This window comes from Opisthocomus hoazin, chromosome 4 (genome assembly GCF_030867145.1).
Source record: "Opisthocomus hoazin isolate bOpiHoa1 chromosome 4, bOpiHoa1.hap1, whole genome shotgun sequence".
Classification (NCBI taxonomy): domain Eukaryota; kingdom Metazoa; phylum Chordata; class Aves; order Opisthocomiformes; family Opisthocomidae; genus Opisthocomus; species Opisthocomus hoazin.
In genome coordinates, this window is record NC_134417.1 from 91,496,668 (window position 1) to 91,519,428 (window position 22,761).

Below are 22,761 nucleotides of genomic sequence, written 5' to 3' on the forward strand. Positions count from 1 at the left end.
TTTGTTTGTTTTACCATGTACTGTTAAAACTGCCATGGTCTGCTGGTCTCCGCACACGCAGGAATAATTTCCAGCATCGGTCGTGTCTAGATTTTGGATTATAAGCTCAGCGACAACACCTTCACGTTTCATTTTATACTTGTCACTTGATTTGAGGGTCTTCAAGCCCTTCTTCCACTCCACATTAGCAGCAGCCTTGTTCAGCTCACAGTGCAGAGAGACAGTTTTGCCTTCCGTGGCTTCTTCATCTGTCAGTTCTTTGGTGAAAAGAGTAGGCAGGACTGCAGAGTAAATGCAACACGGACACGGCGTCAGAGCTGAGAAAGCCTGACCCACGATCTATTCACTCTCTTATCTCCCTGAACCTGCATGCCACCGAAGCCACGGGACCTTCTTCACACTCCAGGATTTTGTTCCAATCTAATATTTCAAAGGACATTTCACTCTGGTTTTTAATTTTTTGTCCTCACAATTTAAAACTTGCTTTAAAAGCAAGTCTGTCCATCTGCAAACTTAGTTGAGCAGCCACCTATCCCTTACTTTACACACCGTAAAATCAAAGGGGTAAAACTAGAGGCCACATTTCAATACGATACCCAGAGCATTTGGTTTCCCTTGAGAAAAACAGCAGTTCTACAGAAGCGCCTGATTCGTGGCACTGCCTGTATTTTTATAAATAGAGCCCCTTTCAGCAGAGCAATTACAAACATGCTGTCAGCTTTCTGCAGAGATAAAGTACACGCTTTGGAAGAGTTAAGCCAAAATTGGTAAGAAAGGGCTGGGAAGAGCAGGAGCATTAAAAGGCTATTTTTCATTAAGCCAGTCATTGTCCATCATGCATTGAAGAAAACTTGTTCCTCTTAGGAACAACAAGTGTAACAGTCAAAGTTACAAAAAGTAAACGTTACTCCCACTGTGAGGTCAATCCCCATGAGAAAACTTTTAAACAAGCAGCTCTTCTGGGCTAGGGATAATGTGTTGAGTTGGGGACCTGTACCCCCACTCATCTTTTGAGCATAGCACCTAGGAAAATAAATAGCGCATCAAGAGGCCATCAGGTGAAAGGAGAGAAAGAGAGAGAAGGAAAACAGGGTAGAAAAAATTAACCAGCAGTGAGGAGGATAGAAAGTATACAGGGACCAGATGAAACAGGAGAAAATGAGGAAGAGATCTTGGAGTTATACAGGTTTACATGGGGCATGTGCTGACAATTTCTTTTTACCATTTACTGTCAAAGCAGCTGTAGTCTGTTGATCTCCACACACACAGCTGTAATCACCAGCGTCTGCCAAATCCAAATCCCGGATCATCAGCTCCGCAAAGGGGCCTTCCTGCGCTATTTTGTATTTTTCACTCGGCTTGAGGACCTTATTCCCTTTTCTCCACTCAACCGGGGCTGATTTGCTCAGTTTACAGTGCAAAGTGACTGCCTCCCCCTCTGTAGCTTCCTTGTTCGACATTTCTTCTTGGAAGAGGACAGGTAAGGCTGAAGGATGCAATACCAACAGAGAACAAATCAGTGCTAGACCAAAATGAACTGGACTCTGCTGTGAGTTACTGGGCTGCAGTGTATTCATTCAACCAAAAATGCACTACTTCTAGGTGGATACAGTTCAAAGGGGGGTAAAACCTCCTAGAGCAGAGAAACATAAATCAGAGAAAACAATATACAACATAGCTGTGCTGTCTCAAAGCAAAAAAAAGCACAACGGAATATTCTCTAATAGGGTGACTCTTCGGCACTACAGAGCCAAGATCACAAAACCTCTAAGCAATCACATTGACCAAGCTTCAGATGACCAGCAAATGCTGTCAAATATGCTGAGTTTGGGGCTTAACGAGAAACATGGGTAGAGCGGTTACCATTCACTCTCAAAGCAGCTGTTGTCTTCTGGTCTCCACACACACAGGTATAGTTCCCAGCATCCGTCAAGTCCAGGTCTTGGATTACCAGCTCAACAAAACGCCCTTCCTGTCTCATTTTGTATTTGCCGTTTGACATCAACACCTTCCCGTCCTTCCTCCACTCGACCGAGCCCACCGCCCGGCTCAGCTCGCACTGCAGCGTGGCCGTCCCGCTCTCGGTGGCTTCCTCATTCTTCAGTTCTTTTTTGAAACGGATGGGCAGGGCTGAGAGATGCAGAATGAAAAGGGATTGCAACACAAGACACTGTCCAGATCTCTGGTGAGATGCTGAATCATAATTTATCATATGGCTATGTAAGCCTTATGCCAACACCCTTATCCTTAAACACATCCTGCTTTTTTGTGGCTGGAATAAAAAAATTTCTAGTAAATTGTTCCGTGGGAATCAAAGTACGTGCGATCTTGATTGGGATCATGCATACAAATGAAAAACTCATCCTCATCATTAAAGGTGATGAACCCTCCTTAAGAGAATCCCAAGGAATCTTCTGTTTCCATACTAATTCAGTAAAACATGCACATGAGCACCCTTCACTTGAGGAAAGGTAAGAAGACAACACAACACACACACAACACAGGGCATAACAAAAGCTGATTGTGGGTAGAGGTTGGGGAAAGGGGTGACATGGCAACATGAAAAAGTGGCAGGATGAAAAAAGCAGGACATAAAGGTAGGTGTTGTGAGGGAATGTACAGAAAGGAGGAGGGAAGACATGCGCAAAAATGTTCCAGAGTTTCACAGGTTATTTTCAACTTTTTACCATTCACTGATAAGCCTGCTGTGGTTTTTTTGTTCCCCACCACACATGTATAGTCTCCAGCATCCTTTGGGTCCAGATCTTGGATCAGCAGCTCAGCCACCACGCCCTCCTGCCTCATCCTGTACTTGTTACTCGGCCGGAGGAGAGCGTGGCCCTTCCTCCACTCCACGGAGGCCTCTTTGCTCAGCTGGCATCGCAGGGTGGCCGTCCCACCTTCCACAGCTTCCACGCTCTTCAGCTCTTCTTTGAAGAGCGCAGAGACGACTGAGGAACGAAGCATTCGCATTTTACTTCAGAAGCATCATTACCAACTGGCGGACTCGTGCGGGACATAAAACCAAAACAAGTTCTCTTGGCACAGCTAATAAGCTCTGACCTACCTGCACTTCCAGGACTCTACTTGCATTCACAAGAGCACACCACGGGTTTGGGAGGAAATAAAAACAAAACAATTCTTTCCCAATAACTAGAATATCGAAGTAATTACTATTCTGCTGCCCAAATGTTGATGGTCACAGACACATGAAAAACATACTGAGTAAGTACAGGAAAGATCTGCACATTCTGTAACAAAATGAGAGGCTCTTCTTACCTCCCGGCTCAGAGCTCAGACGAGTGCCTCTATCCAGAGCAGAAAGCAGAACAGTTATTTCAGAGGGAAGGAAAGATATTTTGTTATCAAGGATTTTTGATCGCTATGTTTTACCACTAAGCAATCGTCCTAGAAAACAGAGAGCATAATGGATGCAGCCAGAGCTGCCTTTTGTTTGTACTGATCCTTTTTTTTTTTCCCTGAAGGCTCACTGTAAATGTGCAGGAGCTAGCCAGACCATGGCGAGAACAACAACAAATGGTCACAAGCAGGTGTCTTATTCCTACCATGGATTTTGACTTGGGCTGTGGTCTGCTGGTCTCCAGTGTCACAGGTGTATCTTCCTGCATCTTCGGGCTCTGCATTATGAATCACCAGCTCTGCCACTGTCCCCTTCTGCTTCATTTCATATTTGGCACTTGCCTGGAGCGTGGCTTCTCCCTTCTTCCACACCACAGTGGCATCAGCTTTCGTGAGTTCACAACGCAAAGAGACAGATTTCCCCTCTTCCATTTCCATGTTCTCCAGGGCTTGTTTAAAAAGCACAGGCACAGCTGGAACACAGAACCAGGGATTAGGACGTGCCCTCTTGAACTGCTGTACAACAAGCGTCCCATGATAGCATTCACCTCTCAAAACCAGTCCTTTTCCAAATGAGCAGAGCAGCCCTAGACCTTCCTTGGCTGCATGGCATCAAAGTGATTCTGCTTGGGAGCAAGCAGAAATCTCTCCCCCAGGTGTTATCATCTCACCAGGGGTTCCTAGGAGCATGGCGGACGTTTCTCTTGTCTTTCAGAAGGACCCCTTCAGAGTCCTCTAGGCATCCTCACCTAACAAATTCCCTGCTGCTGCAGGGCTCTGCGACAATATTCATGCCTTATATCTCTCTTGCTTTTTGCTCCAGCACATACCACTTTTGCTGTACTACTAAAGGCACTGTATTTGTTTAAGGTCATTGGGGAGTGCAGGTGGCATCTGAGAGCCTTTAAAGATGTTGTTTCAGGGAGTTCAGGGATCTAAACATTAGTCAGTTGGCCACATGTAATTTGCCAGGGGCTGGATCTGTTTTCATGATCTTGTGCTCCATTGTTCCTGGCCTCCATCTTTAACTCCAGTCTTCATCACAGCCATGTAAAATAGCTGATAGGTCAGGAACTATGGCACATAGGGCACAGAAAATTAATCCTGTGCACTTATTTTTTATTCAGTGGGAAGTTACAGATTTAAAACCCCAGAGGCATAACAGGAGATTACATGAATGAAATATGTACAGGTGCTTACAAGTATGCATTATTACCTTTACATTTTACATATGAATCTGTAGATGGCACTGCCACAAAAAGGAAGTGCTGTGTGATGTGTATTTTTTTTTTAATAGAAGATCTATTAAGCAAAGCATTAAGAAAGCGTGGCAATGTATCTAACTCTGCCTACCGTTTACTTTCACCCGAGCAGTGGTCTTCAGTTCCCCAGCGCTGCAGGTATACTCCCCAGAGTCTATTGATCTGACATCTCGAATAATGAGCTCTGCCACAGTACCACGCTGCTTAAATTCATACTTCTCGCTGGCGTAGAGAACCGTGTCTCCTTTCATCCATTTCACTGGGGTATCAGGTTTGCTGAGCTCACAGGTCAGCTTAACTTGTTTTCCTTCTTTGGCTTCTTCATTCTGGAGCTCTTGCTTGAAAAGAACTGGTTTTTCTAAAACAGAACATTGCAGATGTTTAAGGAAACACACAAGATGATTGGAAATTACCTGTTCCTTTTTGTTTCAGACATTGCTACTCAGATAGAAAACCAAAGGAATAGAAAGGCACTGGCAATCAGTAAACAGTCTTACAACTTGCATCTGCCTGCCAGCACTCTAGAGCTGCAAAACATATTTGAGACCATACGCTTTTTTACTTTTAACCACCGTCTATACTATTGAAGACACTGCTGCTATCACTACTGTCATTATTGACATTAGTGGCAGATGCTGCCCTGCTATTATTCACTTAAACAGTGTTTTGCAGTGTTGCAGATGGGTGGGTAGAGCTGGACCACTGGCAAGAAAAGCATAGTTACTGAGGTCAACTCGCACGTAACACGGAGGACACAAAAAAAACGGCAAAGCACTTTCTGTCATTACCAGCAGTATTGACTTCTCATTATAAAAAAGCCCCACAACATATTTTGATCAGACATGAATGCAGACTTGAAAACAGCACAGAGAATACACAGAGTGGGAAGCACAGCTGTACGTGAAAGGGTCCCTGTGGAGACTCCTATGCAGGCTCCTATTCAAGGCTTTCAGGTGAGCTAGTGTAGAGAAGTCACTTACTGGGAGAAAGCCCTCAACTGAAGTGTTTTCCCTTCAGGTCATGAAAAAACCCAATTTCTTTGTGGCTTCTGCTGTCTTACAAATATGCAAGTCAGCTACTGACCTGTGATGCAGTTGTCCTGTGGCTGTTGAAAAACTACAGCCTATTCTTCTGTTTCCCTTTTACCTCTAGTTTGGGACACTCAGTGCCACATGGCTACTGGATTTTTTTTTTGCTTTTTTTTTCTTTTCTATTTTTGCATTCTACTGTTCTGATGTGTCCCTAATAGACAAAGGAAAGCTACAAGAGTGTAATTTGTTGTAGGTGGCCTTATAACTCAATTCCTTCACATCTACCAATGATCTGAATCCATGTGTTTAAATGCTGCAGCCATCCACACCCTTCTTTGTGAAGGGAAAAATGGAGCTGTTGTTTAATACTCATTATGAGTGTTCTTAGTTTCTAACAGAAAAATTCCTCTTCATCATGGGTGAGATCCAGGTCCTACTAAAGTCAACACAGATCTTTCTTTTTTGTGTAGCAGGTATTGGGAAAGCTCCTAGTATTAACGAAAGTCATAGCAAATCTGGACCATTAAACACCACCTCTCTTCTTTGTTGCACTATCAAGGCCTTTTCTTTCCTTGCACATCAGATCTGCCTTAAGTTGGCCTGTTTCTTTGTGCTCTGGATAAATACTGTCAGCATCTTGCCTTCCCTCTTCATGGTCTGAGGCTCAGGTTGACTATTCCAACAACCCAAATCCTTTTTGTTGACACTGACTTCTCTAATGCAGGTGCAAGTTCTGCTCAGCCCCTCCAGAGCACGTTAAGAGCTGCATGCGGAATATCCACCAGTCAGGCTAAACCCAGCCTGTGCCATTAACAGCTTCCCTGTAGCTGCTTGACCCTGCCCATGTGAATGAGAAATTTTCTCACGGGAACCAAGCTCCTCCTCAACCTCAGATTAGAGCAGTGACTCAAGACAGGCTGGAGCAATTATAACATGGGTAGCAGGTGAGCCTGGTTCCGACACATCTTGGACCCAATGCTTACCTATCATATGAGGTGCTTACCCAATGTGCTCAAGGAAGTACTTTAAAGTCTCACGTGTCTAAGAAGAGAACTTTTGCTCCATCTCAGACAACAACACTTCAGATAGCACATCCTGCCCGATTGTAATGTTTGGAATTAAAACATCGGATGCACTACTCTCAAGAAGTTTGGCTGCCTAAAGCAATTACCCAGACAAATGTGGGTGTATGAGCTCCCTCCTTGGAGAGAGCTGTCAACAGAAACAGCTTCAGGAGGTGATTCATCTTTCTCTGTATTACTTCTAAGGCTGGATGGATCACCTAGAGAGATGCCCACTGTACTCTACTGACCCATTGCTCTCTGCTTTGGAGAGCTTAGGCATTCAGCTTTCATCGAGCTAAAATCAGGTAAAATGGAGTATTTTTCTATTTCCTATTCTGTCACCTCTCTGGGTGCTGTCTGGGATGACTTGATGAGAACCTCTCCTGTGCTGTGGTGCAAAGACATGAGGTTCTTTTTCAGTATAATTTCACATTTCTATCACTTCAATTTATTATTCTGACCTCGGTGTTAGATGACAAGTTAGGACCCAAACCATTACTCCAAAAGTTCTTACCCTTGATAGTAATAACCGCACTACTTTTAGCTGCTCCAGCCTCACACTCATATCTGCCACTGTCTGTTTCTTCTGCCCTGTGAATGACAAGCTTGGCTTCAAATCCCGACCGGATGATGTTATACTTGGAAGAATTCCTAAGGCTCTTCCCGTCTTTGCACCACTTCACAGGGCTGTCTGATTTGGAGGTTTCACAGTGAAGGATCACATCCTCTCCCTCAGTGACTTCAGTATCAACCAGCTCCTTTGTGAAGATGCAGGGCTTCTCTAGAATCACATAAAAACCATCTGAGTTGTTTCAGAAGAGGTGCAGATTTTCAGATCAGAAGTAATCTGTGAGATTTACATCCGCGACTACTTGTATTAAAATTACAGGTCAAGGTTAGTAACAAACAATTTGGTGTTCTTGACTATAAAGCCATCAGGAAGGCACCAGTCATGCCATAAAATGTTGTCTAGTAAATATCTAATGGCATCTGGGAGAAACTGAGAAGAAAATACACCTGCTGAAGAACATAAATAAGATCTCTTTCACATCTTGCTAAATACCAACAAGATGGAGACATGATTTTCCTAAATTGTGAGCTGATTAGTTTGAACCTTCTTACTGAATGCGGAGAAGATAATTCTGCATGAAGTGAGGTGCAATACATGTTTCTCAAAGCCACTCGTCTAGAGCAGGTCTCATCTCATCGGTCTGAGTCATCTGAAAACCAAGCAGATAGCTCAGACTTGTCACGTAAGGTGTCTCTGTAACCGCTGGAAGACGGCAAACACCTCCAGAGATCAGATATTTACTTCCAAAATAAGTCATCAGGACAGAGAAGATGAACTCCTCTCTGGAAGTGCTTCTCTTTCTACATGGCTTATAGAAGTAGCTTAAGGTAGATACCAATAGCTAAAAATGGCCAAGGTAGATCTTATCACCCCTAGCTTAATGCTTTTTAATTCATAGAAATCCAAGCAATCATGAGATCAAAACCTGGTTTTGGTACTATAGCATCATATATTAGTGTTACCAAAAGGAACCAGCCTTTTGCAAATAAGACTTTTCATTTGCCAAAAAAAAAAAAAAAAAAAAAAAAAAAAAAAAAACTGTTTGCATGGCAAAAGTTGGGGAAATTTCAAATTAAAAAAAAAAAAGTTCTTTGCAAGAAACATAATGATTCTGAAAAGAATGGTAATATGATCTCACACAGTGGAGACCCCATGTTTTACCTCTCTGGGCAACCAGAATATTTAGGTTTCCAGTAAGTAAATACCTCTCTAATCCTGCACTCCTGGCATTAATCTTTTTCCCTCGCTATGGAAGTAGACTAACACTGCAGTGTTAATTCAGTTTAACTTTTCCAGAGAAAAGAAGTCATTGTCAACAATGAATAGCAGAGAACACACGTAATGTTGCCTTTCAAACAATGAAAACTAAACTAAAAACTTATTGGTTGCACCTTTCTTTTCTTGAACCAATTGATGTCTTCTCACTTATCATCACCCTATTAGGGTGGCTCAAAGAAAGCTGGACAAGGTATCTACTGCACCACCACTACAGTATAACATTTCCATCTAAGGTCCAAAAAACACACTGAGACTTGTCCAGGATTACAAAGTGTTCATTCCGTAGCCCTAGCTTCATTATATAGGTAATGCTATTCTTGAACATATACAGATATACATATAATGGGGCCAAATTTGTAGCATTTTTGTTCTTTTTTTCACCTCCACACATTAACCATAGTTATTTCTATGCATTCTTTCCTCTCCTGCAGTTTTTATGGTTGAATTACCTTTAACAACCAGACTGGCAGAGGTTTTCTTATCACCAGCTTCAAATGTAATGAGCCCCGAGTCCTTCAGTGAGAGTTTTTTCAATGTTAGCAAGTGATATCCACCAGGCTGAGACTGGATCTCATTAAGTTCATTGGTATGGAGTGGGGTTTTATCCAAAAACCACTGCACTTTGCTATAGTCTACAGGAGAGATTCTGCACTTGAACTTGGCAGATTCTCCTTCTAACACAGTGACATCTTCCAGGTCTTCTGTTATTAGCACTTTCTGGCCTGAAAGGAACATAGATACACCAATTACTTGAATCTTCAGTTTCTAGCATGAAAATCAACATGGAAAACTCCAAGATTTCCCATGAGAATATTTCAAGAAAGAAACATATCAATGATACAGAAGACTGAAACACAATTCCCCTGTTACTGAACACAAAAACCATTCACAGGAAGATAATATATACAGGACACACACCAGAATAGGCTGAAGACAACTTCAAAGCACCAGAATACATATAGAAGAACAAGTAGCCAGTAAAATGTAAATCCAAAGTTATAGAGTTTTTCCTAATGGAACTGCCTGGAAAGTCTGAAAGGATGCAGCTCTGACAGTATCACGGGGCTCTAGACATCACTGAGCAGATGATCCCTCCCTCTGCTTTTCTAGGGCAAATATATCTTGCTTTCTATGGGATAGGACCACCCAGCCCCCACCTTCTTTGAGCTTAGTCCAACCAGAAACACAGTGCAAAGTGGAAAGGGTGTCCGACTGCAGCTTGAGTAACAAGAAATAAAACAACAGCGCTGAAAACCTGTCTGTATAGATATAGATAGATATAAATAAATAAATAAAATAAGGTTACCACTGTATACAAAGATATATCTGATGTTTCTCCTACTTACAAAACCAGTCCAGGGAATTTTTACTTTTGTTGTGAGCTTTGTGACAGGGAAGTATTTTTTCACTCAGAAAAGTTGATGTTAGAAACCTCACAGCGAATCCAGGCAGCTCAGAACTTGAGGTCATGATGGGGATTAAGCACACTTTGCTTCTCAAAGCTGATCTAGCAGATGATCAGAGTTGGAAGAGTCTGGCTTTACCCCCTTAGTCTTTAATAGTTAGCTATAATAATTAATAAATGTACACTGCTATGACATCTCCATGTGACTATTCTTGAATTCTTCCTCCTGTTCTCCCCATTGCTTCATCTATTTCAGCTAAAGGATCTCTCCCATTTGGGAATCCAGTGAAGGAACTGTGAGGAACAGGAACCACCAGACCTCGCTCCTTCCCCTTCAACACTGCCCTGATGTTTGCATTGGCCACCACAGCCCATTTACTGCCCGCAGCATCAGATAAAAGCTGCTGGCTTGTACTCTTCAGATGGAGATTGGGTTGTACCCTTCATTTCTAAGGTGCAGAGGGATATTAAGCTCTTAAACATCCCTGGACCATTTATTCACCCATTCCATCTTAAAAATCACGACTGGAAAGAGGCATCAAGTGATATGGAGAAAAGCCTGGAGGCAGAATAATTTTTCCCCTATCTAACAGCAGGCACTCTGAATCATATCCATCATATGTTCACACAGGAACACCAGCCTCGCCTTGCATCAGTGTTTGGGGTTTTAAATCATACCCAAAGCACTCCAGGTGCTTCAAACCAACCAATTTCTCTGCATCTGCAGCTCCATGGTACTCTATTTTTGTCCACATGTTCTGCATATTGTATGTACATCATGAGTGAGACGGCCAGAAATCAGCGGATCTGCTGCCCATATGCTGAGAATTAGGCCTGCCTATGCATATATAATGTCTCCTGTTGGAGACAAGAGATGTACGATCACATTCCTCTCAAGCATACCTTGTACGACTAGCTTGGCTCTGGACTGAGCATCACCAATGTCGCAGGTGTAAGTGTCACTGTCAATTTTCTCCAAGTTATTTATGGTGAGCTTGAGGACTTGTCCTTTCTGTGTGATCTCGTATTTCTTGCTAGCCCTGAGTTCAGCTATGCCTTTCCTCCAGACCACAGACGATGCAGCTTTCTCACTCTGGCACGTAAAAACCACAGTTCCACTTTCATCGGCTTTCAGATCTGAAAGTTCCTTCACAAAATAATTAGGTTTTTCTGCAAGGAAAGGGACAAAAAAGAAAAAAAAGACAGACAGATTCGTTACCTGAACTTGTCCTGAGCGTACAGAGTGGTCTTGAATCCCCTGTGCTCCCACTTGTAGAATCACAGAATATAGAAACATTCCAGTTGGAAAAGATGCTTAAGATCACCAAGTCCAACCACCAACCTAACCCTGCGAAGTCCACCATTAAAATATCTCTCTAAGTGCCACATCTACACATCTTCTAAATACCCCCAGGGACAGTGACTCCACCACTTCCCTGGGCAGCCTGTCCCACTGCTTGATAAGCTTTCAGTGAAGAAATTTTCCCATATCCAATCTAAACCTCCCCTGGCACAACTTGAGGCCTTTTCCTCTCGTCCTATCAGATGGCATGGATCTAAGAAGATCTATAGAAGGATATATCAGGTAAAATATTTCCAGGAAAGTTTAATGTCATTTTACAGGTACTGGTGAGGTCTCATCTTGCAGACTGCGTACAGTTTTGATCACCCATATTCAAAACAACACTAATTCAAATTGCCAATTTTGATTGGCTCATTACGTAGCACATAAGATTTGTCAATGTCTCCAAGGTGTTTTTTCAGAGTTTTTATTAAAAAGCTTTTAATCCATAAAATATTTTGAAAATAAAAAATTGGTCCTGTTCAGGGAAATAGAAGAGAAGAAAATCTCCCACAGGTTGCAGGTACTTACCCCGATTTCTGTACATGCCAGCCCCTATGCATGCTTCAACTGACCTTGCACAGTGATCCTGGCTTTCGTTTGAGACACCTCTGTCTCGCAGGTGTACTCCCCACTGTCCTTGACCGTGGAGTCATGGATGATCAGAATGGCTCGTGTTCCTTCTTGGTGCAAGTCATACTTCTGGCTTTTTCGGATTGCTTTGCCATCCTTGTACCACCTGATGCTCACATCAGGTTTCGACAATTCACAGCTCAGGCTGATGTCCTGCCCTGCTGCTGACGTTTTATCCTCCAGCTGTTTTGTAACCTCAGTAGGTTTTTCTGAAGAGGAGGGGGGAAAAAAAAAAGGGAACTTTGAATACAAATCATGACCACTATACGGTTGGGGTTTTTGCAATTCAAATATCCAGAAAGTTTTCACATTCCACAATGAATGATTCATCTTGAGTTAGGGATGAGGGTGAGGGGGAAAGCAGTCTTGCTCTTTAGTACATATTAATTGCAGTTATGGGCTCTTGGTGAATATTAATGATTGCTTACAGGAACTGAGGACTTGTCCTGACGGCATCCATTTCAGGGGATGTCATTTTGCCATTATTGAAGCTACTGTAGGATTGCAGTTATGGTGGGATCTACCTCACTAAATACAGACTGCTACATATCTCCATAGCACAGATGAGGCTTTCACTCCAGGGCTGCTCACTCCAGTGATCTGCTAAGCACAGGCAATAGACTTCAAGGAACAACTTATTTTTTCCTAAACAGGATTAACTGGATGATGAACTGTATCTGAAAGCTACCTATTTCTTCTCTCCACTGCCTACCCAGGGAGCTGTGGGTGATTATTTCAGCTGCAGTCTGGGTAGTAATTGTCTGTACAATTATACTACCCAGCGTATTCTGCAATTCTTAGATATCTATAAAAAGTTTCAGCCTTTCACTTGCTTTTAAGGAAAAATCTCAGTGCTTCAAGTCTCACAGAGAAGGCTGCTATTCACTTCGATCACAACAAGAGTTTGCCTTCATGGTCTACTGACATACCATGTGAAAAGACACCTAAGAAATCAAACTCTACAGCATTTCTGGTCTCATTACCTTTCACAACCAGAGAAGCCTTGGAGGTTAGACCACGGGCAGTGAAAATTACTTCCCCAGCATCATCAGGAATCACGCTTTTGATACAGAGCATATATTTCCGACCCATGTTAGAGGCTCTAAATCGCCCACCACTTTCCACTTTGCTCCCGTTCAGCATCCAATTGAAGCCACCAATGCTTTCATGGGACAAAATACACTCAAAAGTGCAGTCTTCTCCCTCCTGGATTTCAGTATTCTTCAGCCTTTTGGTGATACCAATGTTCAGTTCTAGAAGACAAAAAGTAGGTTAATACAAGGAGAAAAGGCTGTTATGATTAACATGAGTAGTAGTATTGACATTTTCAGCTCACGAGACTGGTTTATATTATCTTTTTTTTTTTTTGAGAAAGAAATTAGATGTTCTTCTGGGAGGATTTTTCCATTTTAGGGATGTTCAGGAAGGAAACATTTTCAGTACATCAGCACGTGAATTTCACTGAAACGCCAGATATACTTACATAAAAAAGCGATGGGGATTGTTCAAACATCTCTGTGTTATGTGGTAAATTCTGTTAGCACTGGTCAAGAGTGGAGACCACTGAGGCTCATGGAGGAATAGGTGTGAAAGAAAGTGACCAACCCCACCCATCTTTGCAGCACCCGTTGACTGGCCATCATCTACAATACTTACCCTGAACGCTGACCTTTGACTTGGCAACATCAGTGCCGATATCACAGGTGTATAAACCTGCATCTGTCTTTTCAAGGTCATGGATAAGGAGGCACAAGGTCTTCCCAGACTGTATCTGCTCATACTTGTTACCAGAAGTGAGCTTCACACCGTCCTTTTTCCAAACAGGTTTGACCTTCTCTTTGGAGACTTCACATTCCAGTTTAATCACGCCTCGCTCCTCACCAAAAACATCGTCCAAGGACTTCATGAAGACAGCAGGTTTCTCTGAAGATTAAGGAGCAAAACAGAGAACAACCAAGATATTTAGGTTGAGACATTTATAGTTGCTACCAAACATTTAAAGAGATTAAGTAAACCCTTGGCAACACTGCTGATACCAATGCAGGACCTAAAGCAGTCTCACACCTCATGATTGGAATGAGTTATAGGGAAATTAGAATTTATTAATGGGAGAATGCAAGGAAGGATAAAGGCAGCCTGCATTACCATGGACAGGTAGTGATATTCAGAGCTGTAATTGTGGTCTCTTTTTCGACCATGCACTTATGAAATTGCAAGGACTGATTTTTTTCTCTGTGTTGGGGCATTTGTCAGGTACAGGAGATCACAGAATCACAGAATGTTAGGAGTTGGAAGGGACCTCTGTGGGTCATCTAGTCCAACCCTCCTGCCGAAGCAGGGTCACCTACAGCAGGCTGCACAGGACCACATCCAGGCAGGTCTTGAATATCTCCAGAGAAGGAGAATCCACAACCTCCCTGGGCAACCTAGTCTAGGGCTCCGTCACCCTCAGAGGGAAGAAGTTCTTCCTCATGTTCAGATGGAACTTCCTCTGCTTCAGTTTGTGCCCGTTGCCCCTTGTCCTGTCGCTGGGCACCACTGGAAAGAGTCTGGCCCCATCCTCCTGACACCCAACCTGCAGATATTTTTAGGCATTTCTAAGGTCCCCTCTCAGCCTTCTCTTCTCCAGGCTGAACAAGCCCAGCTCCCTCAGCCTCTCCTCGTAGGAGAGATGCTCCAGTCCCCTCCTCATCCTTGTAGCCCTCCGCTGGACTCTCTCCAGTAGCTCCTCATCTTTCTTGAACTGGGGAGCCCAGAACTGGACACAGTACTCCAGATGAGGCCTCACTAGGGCAGTGCAGAGGGAAGGAGAACCTCCCTCGACCTGCTGGCCACATTCCTCTTAATGTATCCCAGAATGCCATTGGCCTTCTTGGCAACCAGGGCACACTGCTGGCTTGGCCATTGGCTCTCCTAATCATGGGGAGATCCCATCACAGGGAATGGGGCTTGGAGCAGGCACGTAGAGGCCTAGTGAAGGCCAGAGGGACAGCTTCACACTACTACGGAATAAAAAACTCAACAAAATAGACTAAATTTAAGGAAGCCTTTGTCTGCATCATGGCGGAGCAGATAATGTTCTCTGGGGACGTCCATTCTCATTGCAACAGTCTACAAGTGGAAAAGGGTCAGGTGGTTAGAAGAAACATATGCAAAGAGAAGTAATTGGGACGTAGGTCTTCCAAAGCCAGAGAGCTTGCACTGCCTTGTCATGAGGCAGAATTTATGCAGTAAGAGCATCAATAAAAGGATATGCTGCACATTCTCTTCTATCCTGAACATTTTTGCCCTTGCATCTTTGTTTTATTGATTCCTTTTAACTAAATTAAAACATATTTGGCATTGAAGATATATATACAGGGGAAATTTTTGACCAGATATAAAATAAATAAGGAAGAGGAAATCCTTCAGACTCTTTGAGTGGATAGCGTAAAAGAGTCAAATTATTCCGATACTCTGGGAAGAAAAAATTAGTCGTGATCAGGAGGTAAAATGCAAAGGAAATCGGAGAGATAATTTCCAAGAGGGTATGGAGGACGTTAGACTCTGACGTTCAGAAAGAACAGCTCAGAACATTTCACACTCATGTTTCCAGATACATGAAGGAGTTAATTTAGGATAACAAATCACTATGATTTACCTGAGCATACTTGTATGGGTGTGTGGCTAAAGAAAACATGATTTTGAAACTTTGGTGAGAGTTTTACCTCACATTCCTAACATGCCTAAAATAATTCACACAACTTACTGTGGGTTAGCTGATGCACAAGAACATGTTAAACCGCCGCAACTCAGCTGAGTGACCAAACTTTATGGCATATTAAGGACAGCAGCATACTGCCTTCTTTTTGCTGAATCAGTCCAGCTCCAGAACTGATGTACTGAAAGATGTGCCCTACGCTTGGAGGTACATGGAACCTGACCTCCTTGCAGACAAAAATCTTTATCTACGCTTGGAGGTACATGGAACCTGACCTCCTTGCAGACAAAAATCTTTATAAACAACAGTTTATAGACTATATACTGTTGAAGACACCTTTCAAAGCAAAGGAAATTGCTCTTAAGACTATCCTGATGACAAATAAAAGGATACTAAATAGCTATGGAAAGTTTTGGCAGGAGACCAAAACAGTCTTCCTGAGCAAAAATCATCAGCTACAGCAGAAACTTAGATTGGAAAAAAGCCCTTGCATGCCTATTACCTGACCTCAGAGAGGTGAAGCTTACAAGAACGAGCGCTGCATAGATATGGTAAATAAGAGCTCCTTTGTGTCTCTTATTTACATTCAGGAGGAGTGTGATCACGACCCACCTATCACCTTCAGACGCACGCTCTCTGACACCTTGTCTGACTTCATTGTCACTGTGCCAGCGTCTTCAGGCTTGACATGCTTCATTGTCAGCGTGTAGCAATTGCCAACGTTCCTGATGTCATTGAAATTGTTGGTGTAAAGGAGGGTGCCGTTGAGGAACCATTCCACATCCTCGTCGTCATGGGACAGCTCGCAGGAGAAGACAGCGGAACTCTCTTCTTCAATTTCCACATCCTGCAGGTGTTTGAGTACTTCTACATTGCGAGCTGTAGGAAACCAAGGTACACCATCACCACTGTTACCATGAATCAGTACGGTTATTACAAAAATATTTCACAGTGTTTAGAATTCAGTAGATGATTTAGTCTTGTCTCCTGTACACCATGGGTCATTACATTTCATTTACTTGGTTCTGCATTTAACCCAACAAAAAAGCATCCATTAACAAGACTATACTGACTCAAGCCCTCAGTTCTCTTTTTACACATAAATCTGTTTTGCTATTTTTCTTTTTCATTTAAAAATAAGTAAGTCGTTCTAAAATGACAATGACATTAAAGCGATGCCTAAGTATCCCACAGAGCTCCAGTCCCTGTGTGCTTGTCACTGAACACACACACACAGACACTTTGTAACTCAATGGGGGAAATACAGAGGACAAGATGAAGACAGTGGTTTTGGTCACAAACAGGAGGTACAAAGACATTCAGCATCTTGCTCAGGTTAAGGGAGAAACAGGAACTGAATTTTTTTCTTTCCCAGCCCTTGGCTGCAGGTTTCTCTTTGCAGCTTCTCCAGTCACGAAATGCTGTTTGTCAAGGACTAACTAACTCAGAAGTGGCTTTTGGGAGTATTAAATCACTTTGTTGTTTGGGTGAACCTCTGCAAGGTCAAGCTGTTACCAAGAGCTGCTCCCTGGACTTCTGGAAATGGTTCAGTGTCTCATCTCCAAGTCTTGCTGAAAGAGGCATAGCGATCATCTTTTCTTACACTTTCACCATAGGTGAAGTACTGGCTAAAAATAGTGCCAGGATGAGGTAGAACGTCATTATGAAAAGCAAACATGTAGCAGATATAAAAGCTGACACAGTGGTCAGGAAAAGAAAACCACAACCAAGATCACCAGAATCAGAGGCCTGTAGCAATTTAACGTAAAGAATATTTTTAGCAGGAAGTACTAAAGAGTTCTAGTTCCTCAGACGAAATGGAAAATGGTATGCCTTGAGAAAGATGCATGAATTTTTGCCTTACCCGGATGGTGCCCTTCCACATGCATTACCTACTTCATGGCAAGTGCTGGATTTTAGTATCATAAAATATCAGCACAATACATAATACTGTCAGTTCACTGAAGATACTGCATTTATATAAAATTAGCAGAAGACAACCAAGGGAATTTACTCAAGAAGAGAAACCCAGTGTGAAATACTGAACCATAAACATATCATAGAATCACAGAATGGTGTGGGTTGGAAGGGACCTTTAAAGGCCATGTAGTCCAAGCCCCCTTCAGTGAGCAGGGACATCTTCAACTGGATCAGGTTGCTCAGAGCCCCGTCCAACCTGATCTTGAATGTTTCCAGGGGTGGGGTATCCACCACCTCTCTGGGCAACCTGTGCCAGTGGGTCACCACCCTCAGTGTAAAAAATTTCTTCCTTGAATCTGTCCAACAGGCAAGCCTCCCTGCTGTAAGCCACTCGTACCTTCAACAGTCAGTGTGGCTTGGGTCTCCGCGTTTCCTGCCCTGCACTTGTACACGCCAGCATCTTCGGGCTTCACCTTCAAAATCTTGAGTTCTGCTGCATGCTGCTCCCGCTTGATTTTGTACTTCTCGGAGGGCTCAATGGGTGTGTGATCCTTGAACCACTTCACCACCTTCGGAGAAGGCCTGAAGTCACAGGACAGGATGACAGAATGGCGCTCCAGAGCTGTCTTGTCTTCCATCTTCCTGGTGATCTGTATGTGGTAATCTGCAAAGCAGGGTTGGGAAAGAAGACAGGACCCGTCTGAAGAAGAGGAAAGTTTCTACTCTGTACATTGTGCCAATTAATTCCATGTGTGTCATTCACAACTGTTTCATGAATTGTTCAGATGACACTAGAGTTTTCTGTTACAGAGCTGATGTGCTTTGAAGATAAACCAACATGATGCTCTACAGGGAATACTGGTTTCTGTAAGATAATGCTGTGTATTAGCTACCAAATGTGTGGTCCGGTTCTGGTTCAGTGCTTACTGAGTTGCTCTCCGAGGTTTTTATTCAAGAGCAAATTAAAAACAAAACAAGGACTTCAGGATGCGATTGGAGATATTTACTCTGGTGACAGCAAAAGATAAAAAGCCTTGAGGCTTTGTCCCAGATCAAGTCAATGACAAAGTGGATTAAGTAAATGAGCTATCAAACTTGTCTAGTTCAGAAATGGGACAGAATAAACTCTCCTGGCAAATTTAATCTGTTTTGTCCTCTTTGGTAAAGTCAAGAAAAAAGCCCCACACCCCCCCAAAAAACTCCAGCCTTAGCTTAGTAGATTTGAACACCAGGCTTGAATACCAGGCACACCAAACTAATTTAATCAGATCCCTTTGTAAGACGCTGCTGTCTCATTTCGTGCATCCAGCACTGTGCCCAGCAGCTTGTAACTGGGAACTAAGCAGGTCTTCCAGGTACACACACATTTTCAAGACCCCAGCCAGTGGAGCCTACACGTTAGGCAGTGTGTCTGAAAAATTACTTTCCAGGGACCATGAGAGGGAGGATCCCTAGTGATCTAATTCTAGCCAGGAATATCATATCTATATTATCATATCATATGATAGATATCATTATATACATATACCACATCACATTACCTCTGACGAGCAGGTTTGCTGTGGATTTTGATTTGCCAATGGAGAACTGAATGGTGCCTGTCATATCAGCACTGGTTTTCAGTATTGTCAGCCGGTGGATGGTGCCTTCTTGCTGCATGATAATGTTTCTGCCAGCCTGTAAGAGTTCTCCGCGTAGGGACCATTTGGGGGGTTTCACAGATGCAATGGATATCTCACATTCAAACTTGGCTTCTTCAGGCTCAGTCACGTCCTCATCACACAACTCTTTTACTATATTAATAGATTGCTCTGGATGAAGGATGGAATGAGAAAGCAGGTATTTAGGAGCCACAAAAGAACTCTTTCATCATCATCCTGTACACTCATGACATCTGTGTACTGCACTTGAATAGTGCATTTATTGGTTCAAAAGGCCTTAAAATATCTTATTTTATATAAAAAAACCCACATATATTGTTAGTCACAGATCAGACAGTGAGACTGTGGCACTGCCTCAAGAGAATCCAGATCTCCTGATTCCCAGTCCTACTTCTGAAGCCACTTTCCTATCCTAAAATCAAACACTTGGCACTATAAAATGGAAAAGAAAATCCATTGAAATGCAGATGTTGATAATAGGAAAGGCTTTGGTTAGCTACAGCAACTTTTCTCTGAGTCACAAGCTTTCTCCAGTACATCTGATAAACTTCTCTGGAACAGGAATTTCCTTAGGAGAATGTACCACATATTAATTTTCCTAAGAGGAATCAGTATAATGGACTTCAGAAGAAAACAACACTGAATTAAAATACTTTTTGAGTGCTATTATGTTTTCAAAGTAAATGACAAGGGATTTTGAATCAGCAAATCTTCCTTCCAATGCATATCACAGGGAAAAAATAGTTTACTACCTTCAACAAAGAAATTAGCACTGCTTTTGTCATCAAAGGCATCACAAGTGTACGTGTCCTCATCTTCATAATCTGCATCATTGATGACAAGCTTCCGATAGACACCATCGCTCACAATTTCATATTTGTCACTAGGGTGAATTTCAACGTCCTTTTTGTACCACCTAACTTTGGCACTGGCACGAGACACCTGGCACTCCAGGAATCCCCGATGTTTTTCAAGAGCAATCTTGTCTCGCAAAGGCTTCACAATTTTTACAGGTAGCTCTAAAAAGAGTGGAAAAAAAAAAGATAGAATAATCAGTACAGTTTCCATGAAAGGTGCTAATTAAATACTCATTAGCAATATTTCTTTTATGTTCAGTTATTTGGATGATGACAGGAATCCCCACTATGCTAAGCACTCAACAAGCACACAGCAAGTAAAGAGCTAATGAAAGGAAAATATTATCCCTATTTTACGACTTTAATGGCTCAACAGCAGAGACAATAAATAATTTACTCAAAGCTACACAGCAGTACTATGACAAAGCCAGGGACGGATCTCAGATTTCCTGAGCTCCTCATCAGTGTGTTAATTCAAAGATCTTTCTTCCCTCTGTCTCAGTGTTGAAGTTAAAAATGCTGTATTCTTTTTAAGCATACACTAGAAGAAGAAAATGCAGGAGAAAGTCAGGCTACAGCTTTTGGTCCCTCGAAGCTCAAACGTGACTTTCAATGTCTTAGGGTACAAAATTAAGGCATGTTATTTAACAGAAGTAAATTCTCAGCAGCGAGACTGATATGTGACATGCAGTAAGGTAGGCAGGACTTTTTCTTTCCCTGAAAGCTCTAGGTGTTGTTTAACTTTTTTGACATTGAGAGTGAAGGAAGTTTATTGGTTTGTAACATGAGAGAGTTTAAGCAGTATACACAGGAAAAGCACAATTACCTTTTACAGTAAGCTGGGCACGAGATTCTGCCTTTTCTGCTACAAATTTGATCTCTGCTGCATCTTCAACTTGGACGCGCATGTAAGTCAGCGAATAGGTCCTTCCTGAGGACAGACACACAACCAGACACAGCTTCCCCTCAGCAAATAGCTTCACTCTCCAAAGCATATCGCCAGGTTGAGCATCGCTCATCTGGTTTTGGTGCATCACCACCCACTCTTACGGAAGCAAGGCCAACCATTCCCCTGTCTACATCCCTTCATCAAAGGATAACCCAACCTCAGCTCCTCCAAGGACTGACTGAACGTGGTCCCCAACATCTGGAAAGTACTTGAAATAGAAGGATCCCAGCCACTGTCGGATGATACAAATTTCTACCCACTTCTGGCAGCATGGGATGGTGGGATGACACCAAACTTGCCTTATTAAAGTCCCCAAAATGTCACTGTCCCAACCTAGCTGCAGCCCCAAAACAAAAGGGAAACTCTCTGCTAAACCTTCTTAACTTGATTTTGAGGGTCAGACCCTTCTGCTTAGCCTCCAATACCAGCACCTACTCCAACCCACCCCTATTCAAGAATAAGATCCCCCTTTTTTGTCCTACCATCTTGACGCATTCTAATATTGTCGGCGGCCTTCAGCTTGTTGTCATTTTTGTACCATTGGGTTTGGACCTCATCATGTGAGATCTCACAGACGAAAGATGCACTCTCGTATTCATTCACTTCAACATCTTCCAGTGGTTTAACAATCTTGATATCTCGGGCTGTGAAATCATAGAGACACACATTTATTTGGGGTTTCTCCATAACTGAGTGCTGTCTGTTTACCTTCTGCATACTTGCATCAAAAAAAATGGGATTGTATTTTATTCTACACCAGCCTCCCTTCCTGGGTAGTTTTTCTCTTCAAGACAGTAAATATATTTTATGCTTGAACTTACATGTAGAATCAACAGCCACAGTGGACCCCACTGCAAGAGTTTAATGGATGAGGGTTTTATGGATGCTGGAACTTTATACAGGTTTTAAAAGAAATTAAACTTGCTCATGAAAGAAAAATCTGTGACAGAAAACTAAACACACGCCTACAGTCTCTTGTGTCACTATAAACCCGTCTCATTCACATGCCTCTCTGCGTGCTGTCTTTTTACTCCCCTGCTCATGTATCTGGACTGTATCAGCCACAGAGACCTCAGCCACATGTTTTACCTAGAAGGCACCTTTGCTTTAGCTTCCCCTGAACTTGGCATAATCTTCTTTAACTCTGCAGCTTTGCACTAATCTATGTGAGAAATTATTCATATTTGTCTGCTACTGCAGGCCTTTCTTTCTGAAAGGAAATCCACCTTGGATCAACCTCCGGACCAGAGCTCAGATGCAAACCAGCCAGCATTCAAGTAGCAACCCATGCCGATCACAAAGTCAGGGCGAAAAGAGGGGTTCAACAGAGAGATGGAACAGGACAGATGTTCATTAAGGTATTGATGAACCCAAGTGGCCGCATGACCACAACATCTGGTAAGAAATAAGAAAGAGCTGATTTGTCTTTTCAGGTGCCCTTCTGGAAAATAATATCAGCCAGGGCACAGCAGACCTGTCTGTTCAGTAAATGGCCTTCAGCACCAGCTTATCTCTGGTGCTTCAAAGCTTGGCAGCAAAACAAATCTGGTGCTTGACCGGCTGGTTGCAACGTGCAACACGTGGAGGGAGAAACCATCTTGAGCATAAAGGAGAGATGTCATCAGAAATCCTGATACTTTCCTTAGCATTTACAGCATAAAAAGTAGGGCACTTCTTGAGATCATACTCACGGCTTGTCCAGTCTCTTTTCAGGTAAAATCGTCCTGT

The 22,761-nt window shown here is 42.7% G+C and overlaps 1 protein-coding gene across 20 annotated transcripts in view; it reads right to left on the minus strand.

The window, feature by feature from the left end:
• OBSCN (obscurin, cytoskeletal calmodulin and titin-interacting RhoGEF) overlaps positions 1 to 22,761 on the minus strand; it is a 202,913-nt gene that overhangs the window by 113,202 nt on the left and 66,950 nt on the right. For 11 of the 20 annotated variants that reach the window (XM_075419910.1, XM_075419913.1, XM_075419911.1 and 8 more), the window contains exons 27-44: positions 21,516 to 21,677; positions 20,911 to 21,015; positions 19,980 to 20,246; positions 19,108 to 19,377; positions 17,964 to 18,230; positions 16,259 to 16,525; positions 13,603 to 13,869; positions 12,930 to 13,199; positions 11,889 to 12,155; positions 10,875 to 11,141; positions 9,016 to 9,288; positions 7,232 to 7,498; positions 4,714 to 4,980; positions 3,567 to 3,833; positions 2,688 to 2,951; positions 1,864 to 2,130; positions 1,223 to 1,486; positions 15 to 281 (exon numbers count right to left, since the gene is read on the minus strand). In XM_075419910.1, the coding sequence (XP_075276025.1) occupies positions 15 to 281; positions 1,223 to 1,486; positions 1,864 to 2,130; positions 2,688 to 2,951; positions 3,567 to 3,833; positions 4,714 to 4,980; positions 7,232 to 7,498; positions 9,016 to 9,288; positions 10,875 to 11,141; positions 11,889 to 12,155; positions 12,930 to 13,199; positions 13,603 to 13,869; positions 16,259 to 16,525; positions 17,964 to 18,230; positions 19,108 to 19,377; positions 19,980 to 20,246; positions 20,911 to 21,015; positions 21,516 to 21,677 (4,545 nt within the window). The remainder of the gene's footprint in view (positions 1 to 14; positions 282 to 1,222; positions 1,487 to 1,863; positions 2,131 to 2,687; positions 2,952 to 3,566; positions 3,834 to 4,713; positions 4,981 to 7,231; positions 7,499 to 9,015; positions 9,289 to 10,874; positions 11,142 to 11,888; positions 12,156 to 12,929; positions 13,200 to 13,602; positions 13,870 to 16,258; positions 16,526 to 17,963; positions 18,231 to 19,107; positions 19,378 to 19,979; positions 20,247 to 20,910; positions 21,016 to 21,515; positions 21,678 to 22,761) is intronic. The other 9 variants (XM_075419919.1, XM_075419918.1, XM_075419917.1 and 6 more) reach the window with 5 other exon arrangements.